Below are 8,913 nucleotides of genomic sequence, written 5' to 3'. Positions count from 1 at the left end.
AAAGGCCCAAACAGCAATAAGGCACTGAGCACCCTCGCAAACTTTCCTGTGCCTGCAGCATGCACTTCATTTTGGCTCTTGTCGGTTCTCCATGTCAAAAACATTTGGCCGGATCTCTGTTTAGGAAAAGGGCCCAGTCTCGATGTTGAGGCCTGTCTTTGTAAAGTATACACTAAAGTGAACCGCTGACATATGAAATTATGCCAGCACAGGATAAGAATCGATGACACGACCGGTAAAGCTTATGATCGATTGTTCTCACCTCACAGATATCCTCCTGTTGGGTTTCTACCATCTACAGCAGTTTTCTTGTGGCTTTCCTCTGACAAGCAGACGCACCTCCTCGAGCCCACCCTTTCCCCAACACGTGTATGTCCGGGGGTCACATGGAAATCCTTATTTTTTTTGCATCTCAGATCAGCAGAAATGTTTCAAGTTGTGCTATTCCTTCACCAGTTCTGTGCCATCTGCCAATTCCACTAGTTATAAAGAAACCTGACAATATATTTCCCAGCAACAAACTCACATGAAATGTAGATACAAACTTATTAAAACAATCTATATTTAATTTGCAAACTTATATTAGATTACAGAAAAGGTATTTGGAAGAGTCAGTACATGTGTTGCTCAGTTTTAAAAGGGAGATCTTTAAAGGGAGTACATAAAGACCTATACAACCACACATTTTGTTACATCAATAATTTTTGAAGGTCTATCTTTACCACTGGCCTCTAAAGGATACTATAAGCTACAATCGTAGGATTTATATACGTAATTAACAAACAAAGCTTATTTACCTATCAGGAGCCTGGGTTATGAGAGTCTTTACCTTGATGCTGCCGTTATTTTGTAAACACTACCAAGGCGTTAACAGGGCGGTGATGGAGAATTCCTCAACTCCGGATTACAAAAAAAAAAGAAAAAAAAAAAACAAATCTAGCAAACAAGATCAGGAAAGCAGCTGCCTACAGAACAGAAGGAAGCCAGCCCAAAACAATGGGGGATAAGAAACTATTTCAAATAATTGCCCAGGAACACAAAACAAAACCAAAAAAATAATAATAATTATCAACACATCTGATGGAGCCCCATCCTGGGATGCCATGGCAACTGTATTAGGCCATTCAGAATCCATGGTGTTGCACTAACACAGCATGTTAAAGCAGACACTTTGGCCATCTCGGAACATTAGATCATCATCGTGTCTGCCATATGCAATTGCAAAATAATAAGAATAACTATTCAAACAAGTACATTATACATTCTCCAACAGCAGTAAGTTTTACAGAGTTTTTTTGTTGTTTTCTTTTTTTAGTGGGATGGCTTATTGAGAAGTGGATTAGACATACAAAGACTTCAAGTGGCGGGGGGCCACAGACTACAGTTCCCTTGGACAACACCTCCCACCGAGCTGTGGTGCAGGTGCGCGTGATTCAGGAGCAGAAAAAAAAGATGGGTGCAATTAACACCGCTGTTCTTTCAATATTCATCTACACCCCTGAGAAAGCCAGACAGAAATACAGGCATAGGGAACAGGGGAAAAGGTTCAAGAAGCACACACGAAAGTGGACTAAATTTCCACGGTGAGGGTGGTTTGAAGGACTGTGCTTGTTGGAGTGGCGAGGCGTAGGTAGGTTAGTCTTCGTCGTCATTCTCGTCATACTCATCCTCGTCGTCGTCGTCTCCCATGTAAGACACTGGAGTTTCCACGCGAGACCCGCTGTAGTGAGAGTCATTTGAGCTGGAGGCCATGGTGCCATCAGTGCAACCATCACTGCAGGAAACAAAGCGCGAAATGTTGGAAAGTAAGGTAATGGTGGACAAGGTGACAGCAGGTGGACGAGCAGAAGAGAATCAGCTTTTCCTCACATTCTTTAGCTGAGATTATATAGGTATGACCTCTCACCTGCTTGCAGGGTACCGGGCTCCGTTAGCAGAGGATCCTCCAGTGATGTAGACGTTACTGATGGGACCTTTTGCCATTTCTAGATAAAGAGAAAACACAGACACTTATGTGACCTCCATCTCATTAGCCATCACACTTCTGTTAAAGGTAAGACTGACTGGAAGGACACAAATCACATGTCAGCGCACACAAGCTGGCAAACACTGTGTAAGTACCAACGCTACTGATTTCTCCAGCAATCGACATACTAGAGAGAGACCCCAGAAACTATAATCTACTTAAACTGACTGCAGAGCTGCTGGGAAAATTTCACCACTCATTTTATTAACAGATACAAGTCTAGTAAAGTAACTAAAATAAATGACCAGGTTGGATTGGGTGTGAAGACTTGCTTTGCAAATAAAAATGTGTATCATCAAAGCACTGACTCCTTGTGTCCTCTTTCCATGGTGTTAACATGACTGCTGTACCTACTGTAGCATGGACATGACAGGGGTTTCCTACAGTCAAAGGTGACGCACTGAGATATAAAGACCCAAAAGTTAAAGTGCAGATCTTAATCAAACTAGTTGACTGTAGCTGCTGCTTTCATCATTATTCAGTCCTCAAACCTTTGAAATATGTCCTAATGTGAAGGGGAAAGCCGTGTTTTGGTTTGTTTTCCTTCGAAAAAGGAGCATGTGGTACACGTACCTATAACGTAAGGCTCCAGAGCTTTGGGCACCAGGCTACGTGCAACCTTCAGATCCTCTTGAGAACACTTCCCCACCTCCAAACCACAGGCCATGCCCATACGTTTCAGCACCTCGATGTCATCGTGGATCTCAAACATGCTGTCGAAATTAAACAAATACTCGAACCTGCAGATGAGAGGGGAAGAAGATTAGATGTAACAAGAGAAGAATTGTTCATTTTTTTTTAACAAGTCTAATGTAATTTCAAGGTGGATCAAGAGGTTAGGACTTTAAGAAAATGGTAGAGACCAAACTGAAAAAAATAAGAAATGCAGTAACTCGGCTCTATTCAATTTCAGCGAGTGCTTGTGTGTTGGACAGGTTGGGACCTTAAGTTATGCTTAATTTAGAAAGACATCCTTCATGTTTTGAGGATGCGGCAAGAAGACAGTCTGGAAATGTGTGCAGGCTTTCCCATTTTAAACTTAATACATTGCTTTTTTTTTTTTTTTTTAATTAAACATAAAAGTAAACTTACAACTTTTCACATAACAGATAACAGATAATAGTCACGTACTTGTCATTGGAGATGCTGCAGTCGATGACAGTTTTCTTGCTGGTGTTGACAATAATGAAAGGAAGGTGGATGATGGAGTTGGGGGGTGGAGGTCTGTTTGCCTGCTGCTCTGACTGTCTGTTCCGCTGAACCAGGTTCTTAAAAGCTATTTGCTGCAAGACAAGATCAAAGAAAGATGATGACTCTGAAGGAGCTACAGGGAAAATTTGTATCGGATTTCTCGCACACCTGACTTTTTCTTTTTTTAATATTCTGCTACATTCTTCAGCAGCACAGTTTCCACAGTGATAATCGTTTTGACTTTCTCTTGATGTCTCCACAGAAGCAACTGCTCCAATAGTTCAGCACAGAATTTCTATTGCTGACTATTAACAGTAACATTAAATGGATGTGATACGAGTCGTCCTTTCATTACACACCATAAATAATCAAATATACACACAACTTTCCACTTTTAACCGCCATAAGGAGAAATTACATGTTACTGAAAAGCAGAAAATAAACCTGCGTCATGGTGAAGAGCCTCTTTGCATCAGAGACATTAAGACAAACCCACATTCAACTTGTTGTCTCTACATAGCATCTCCATGGTTTTAGCAGCCTTGATGCATCGTTACATTTGAGAAGGTACATATCAGCTCCAGCAGAACTGATACAGCTACAAATGTTCGCAGACACAAGGACAAGCACTCAATTCATCCCCACCTGCAGTATGAGCTCCTGAAGCTGTGATTGTTTCTGCTTAATCCTCTCCAGTCGCCTCTGTCTCTCCACCTATAGTTGAAATAATACATATCGGAATAATGATTATCAAAGAGCTAAAAGGGAAGAGACGCCAAACCCATCCTGATGGGAACATGGTCCATACTGGTGTGTTCCTACCTCTAGGTTTTGGCACTCCTGTGCTGAGTTGGTGGGCAGGCCAATCCATTTGATTTCTTTCTTCTCTTTAGAGATTATGTTCATGGCCATGAGCACATTAAGTGCATCGTAAACGCGCCGCCGAATGTTCTTCTGGTCATACACATGCTAAAGTGGGAAAACGCAATTCAAAACATGAACAAAACATCTCAACCATGTAAAGATGTGTAAAAGCTAGTGCTGAATATGCCCCAATTTCAAACATTTGTGTATCGAGTTATTCAAGTTTGCATATATTGTAAGAACGTGTAATGCAGCTGCAACACTCACAGAGTCATTCGGTGACATGTGGTTGTCTGAAGAGCTGAATTCTGCCACCAGTTCATCTGCCACTTCATTGTAGGTGGTTACTCCTTTCTTCTGCACCTTCTCACACACTTTCATGGAAAAATGCCTCAAGCCTTTTCCATTCTTTTCCCCTTTCTTACCACGTTTTCTGCAGACAGAACACATCCCCAACATCATTACACTTTCAGAAACATTCATGTATGTGAAACGTTTTTTTTTCTTTATATGAAATGTCATCAGACTTGACTCATGTAATCTCATGAAATCTCCACAATAATGTTCAGAGCTTAAACTTCATAAGGATCCTTTGAAGACTCACCCAGACGACCAAGGGGAGGCATCGGCTGGTTGACTCTGAGTGAGGAACTGGGAACTGGGTGTGTGTGGACTGTTTACCAAAATGGTATTTGATACTGTAGGCCTCTGGGGTGTTCCAATCACCTACAAAGGAGAAGGGAACAAAAATATTCATGTTCAGCATTGGCAGGAATCTTGCGAGGCTGCCAACATAAGACGAGCATTTCTCTAAAACTCGGCGTACTCAAATCTTAACATTTGATGAGCTTAATACTTTTTCTAATGCTGCTTTATAAAATGGATTATGCTAACTGCAGAGATGAGATAACATTTAAGGGAAACTCAGGAAGAGACTCGCTTCAGGTCTTCTGCTGAGCTCTGTTGTTACAAGGATATGTGGCAGAAAGCTGCATGTATTTACCCACAATACAAGGTGGAATTATTTTAATTTGTTCAGCCATTTGGTCACATGTAGAGATGCAGTAGGAAAACTGAATGACAACTACTTCATTCAGGACAGAATTTATCCTTTCATTCACAATATTTAAATACATACAATGCAACATATTTGGATAGTACTACAAAAATAGGCACTGACAACTGTTTACATACATTTTAAAAGGAGGAAGCAAACATATTTAGCTGTTCAGATATTTTTCTCAATGAACATGGTTGATGATAAATGAAAGAAATTGCTTAAAATGAGCATCTCTAAGAATAACACGAGGTCTCCAGGAGATAGGTGATCTATTCCCTAACTAAGGTGATATCTAAGCTGATTTCCGTTATGTATACATTCCTTGTATATAATGGGATGATGGGTGTAATCCTGCTGACTGTAGAGTTGATAAGCTTAGGATCAACTGCCTCCACCTACCCCTCTGCCCGGTCACCTCACAATGATAATGGAGGGGCTTACACAACGGTAAGACAGAGCAGAGAAAAGCAAACCTACAAGCAAATCTACACACAAATGCATCTGGTCACTGACAATTAAGAAAACCAAACTAAACTCTCATCCAAACGTGACAGAGAAAACACACACCAAAAAAACACCTGACAGTTTAAGAACTCACTCACCATGTGTGGTACATGTGGCATGTGTGCAGTAACGTTCACATTGGATGGCCCAAGGGTTTTGGGTAGGAGCTGTTTAGCCACAGGGGCAGCTGTGGGCTGGACAGTAACCAAGGATAAGACACCTAACAGAAGACATGAGAAGAACGGTAATGAGCAGAGGACTTGGCTGAAGCTCCATTGCCCCCTATCGTCCGCCTACCAGCACATAGGCCTCCTCCAGAAGAGAATTTTCTTCTGTGGGCCGAGCAGTCATTAAAAACCAGCCTATATATGAACTGTAAAGAAAATACTGTGCACTGGATGTACAATTTATGTAGAAAGGCAACTACTAGTTAGTTATACCTTTACTCGGGCTCAGATTCTGATCGATGAAAACCTTCAGCTCTCCATTTGTTTCAATCAGACCAGCCTGTGAAGGACAAGAAATGAATACACTGTCACAGAATTATAACTGCTATAACAGTCTGGTTAATCAAACCCTATGCTGGAAAAGAAACAGGTCTTCAGCAGATGCTTTCAGTCAGCTTTAGCATCAGATATGGAGTGATCTGACATTAGCTGAAGTGCCTGCAAGGTGACACGTTAATTACAAAATGTATCCCATGAATCCACATGTGTAGTTACTTACATCTTTAGCCATGATCCCAAAGGACCGAAAGGAGTTGAGCTTCAGGCTAAAAAGATTTTCCTGTCAGTCACTCTTCAGACCCCTGCAGACAGAAAAGGAACCAAACTATTGAAAAATGAATGGTTAAGTTGCTAGTTTCACTCCAACATCGCATTTCTCAACATATTTTCCGAGCTAAGATGTATTTTACTACATTTCTGGGGTGAAAATGAAACTTATTTCTGAACTAAGGCCCATTAGAACTGCTTGCTACGAGCACACTGCAGAAGGCTAACTACATCACTAACGCTAGCTTCAGTATTCTTTCCACAAGACGAATTTGACGAAAATGTGTATATTTCACACCAATCTGTAATATATGGATGTTTGAGGGGTATCTCTACATGCACGGTGTACGCAGAAAACCACATTAAACCATCCCTTGATGCTCACAACTTTTACTACGCTAAGTGTGCACAAGGCCTACTTCAGGTACCGAGCACGTCCGGAGGAGAGGCATCGTCGAACTTCTGCTACAGGTCACGCAAACATGCTAACTTTACCACAACAGCGCAAAACTAATAATGTGGCTCAAGTGATAGCACCGTATGGCTACAGACAGTCCGGCTGCATGCGGCAGCCACAGCACTCATATTATATGTCGATAACAATGACCAATCTTTTGTTGAGTCCAGCTAGCTAACTGTTACTGCTAGCACCTAGCGCTGGATTCAGCTTGCTGGCGTTAGCTTGCTAGTTAGCTTATGCACGTTTTGAGGCGATTCACGTAAAATTAAGCAATTGTTGGTTCCGTGCTGCAGATTCCAGCTACAGTTGAGCGTGAGATAACGTTTTAAAAGCGAGTGTGCATTTCGCACGGTGAATGAAGTGAATATAGTGATTATGTGCACTTACGAGTGCACTCTCCTGTCTCCTCGACGGCTGTTGTTGTTGGCATTTGAGAATGGAGGAAGAGGAGGTCTAAATCCCCACTAAACAGGAAACAAACTAAGCAATGTCGAGGCACTTTTTAACAATTCTACTATTAATTTCGGCTGCATATTGATTGATCGGCTTTGTGTATTCAACTCTTGAATAGGTTTTTCCCTCATGGTTCTGTTATTTGACGTTATGCACCCAGTCATGCCAGGATTTGCCACTTGGTCGAGTATGATAGCCGGCTATACAGTGATCGTTTCCAACTGAGTAACCGCTGCAAAAGTAAATACATCAAGTTTACAATCAAATAGAAACGATGTGTGTCTTATTTACGGTGTAAAACTTCTGAATCACTTCACACGCCCACGATAACTCACCACAGCATCGTAAATACTAGTCACTGCCAGTTACATTATTTACATATAGCTCATTAATTAACTGTGTTTTATTGAGAGTCGAGCACTTCTTATTGACAGTTACTTGCCACTTCATCAGCCAACAACAAACACAGCTAACTAAGTTAATAACAGCGAGCTTGTCGCCCCGAAACCACATTAAGAAACACTTGAAATATTCATTCGCCATCATGTATTTATGGGCTTATAGTTGCTTTCAGGATTTTTAATAAAATATTGATATAGACTGCATAGTAACTAACCTATCGGCTAAATTAATATTAAGGTTGCTGGTGTGATTGTTTTAACTTTTTCACGCTTTCCTTTATGAGAGCTTAGTGCACTGCAGTTTGTAGAAGCTCTAAAAAAAATGAATAAAGTTACCAATTAGATCACAATCAGCGCGGACCGTTAAAACTAGCCCTGCTGTTGATTTCGCTCCGCTTAGTTGCATACAATTAGTTAGCAAGTTGGCCGAGAGGTACTTCAAACTTAACGCATAACGAGTATTTTGCTAGTTAGCAGCTGGTTGTTTTAGCAACGAGCTAACTCGAGATTACGGTTTAACAACTGGGACCTTCGACGCTTTGTTAGCCCACTGCCGTTACGCTAGCTAGGGGGCTAGCGAACAAGCTAACCCACAGCTGTCACCGACAACACTGCCAGAATTAGCTGCAAGTTTACCTCGGCTAGCCCTGTGTGCGCTGGCAGTGTATTTCCAAGTTATTTAACACGCAACGTAGGTAAAACACATATCTAACGTCAAGTGCGTTCATCTGCAGCAGGTGGGGAGCGAGTTAAAAGTCGGTAAATGCTACTTACCGGTGCACTTCACTATGTTAGCAGATCGCTAGCTAGCCTTCTCGGTCCTCTCTCTGCTAGCCGAGCTACAGCACCGCGTCTCACAATCTGATCTTGGCGGTGTCTCGCTTTAGCGGTGTCTGATTGGACGGTACGAAGGAGACGAAAGCAAACCGGTCAAAGTAGTTCATGCCCACAACCTGCATCTCTTGGGATTGGTGGATACCAGCCAGCTGCACAGATACGTATACCGCCATCTGCTGCACAGGAGTGTGAGGATGCGGTTTACTGCTGTAGTTCTGGACTGTTTCTCTGCAGAACAACTCCAACTTCAAGGTCTGGTTGCAACCAAAATGCATTGAAGACATTTTTGGATTTTATTACTTCAGCCACATTTTAAGTTGTATCAATAAACAGGACCACTTTGT

The 8,913-nt window shown here is 41.7% G+C and overlaps 1 protein-coding gene across 2 annotated transcripts; it reads right to left on the bottom strand.

Annotated features, from left to right (window-relative positions):
* Positions 1-545: 545 nt before the first annotated feature.
* tfdp1a (transcription factor Dp-1, a) lies at positions 546-8,606 on the bottom strand. Of its 2 annotated transcripts, none has more exons than XM_008275589.1 (12): positions 8,507-8,606; positions 6,372-6,453; positions 6,086-6,152; positions 5,744-5,865; positions 4,686-4,807; positions 4,349-4,514; positions 4,040-4,186; positions 3,863-3,931; positions 3,158-3,309; positions 2,600-2,766; positions 1,907-1,985; positions 546-1,774 (listed from the first exon to the last, which is right to left on the bottom strand). In XM_008275589.1, exons 2-12 carry the CDS (start codon positions 6,381-6,383, stop codon positions 1,636-1,638), a joined length of 1,242 nt encoding a protein of 413 aa, XP_008273811.1. In that variant the 5' UTR covers positions 6,384-6,453; positions 8,507-8,606; the 3' UTR covers positions 546-1,635. The 2 variants fall into 2 exon arrangements, with proteins under 2 accessions (XP_008273811.1, XP_008273810.1); XM_008275588.1 differs by lacking the exon at positions 8,507-8,606 and adding an exon at positions 7,266-7,337.
* Positions 8,607-8,913: the final 307 nt, after the last annotated feature.

Source organism: Stegastes partitus, unplaced genomic scaffold (genome assembly GCF_000690725.1).
Source record: "Stegastes partitus isolate 25-593 unplaced genomic scaffold, Stegastes_partitus-1.0.2 Scaffold55, whole genome shotgun sequence".
Taxonomy (NCBI): Eukaryota; Metazoa; Chordata; class Actinopteri; family Pomacentridae; genus Stegastes; species Stegastes partitus.
This window is presented reverse-complemented; position numbering and strand designations above follow the sequence as displayed.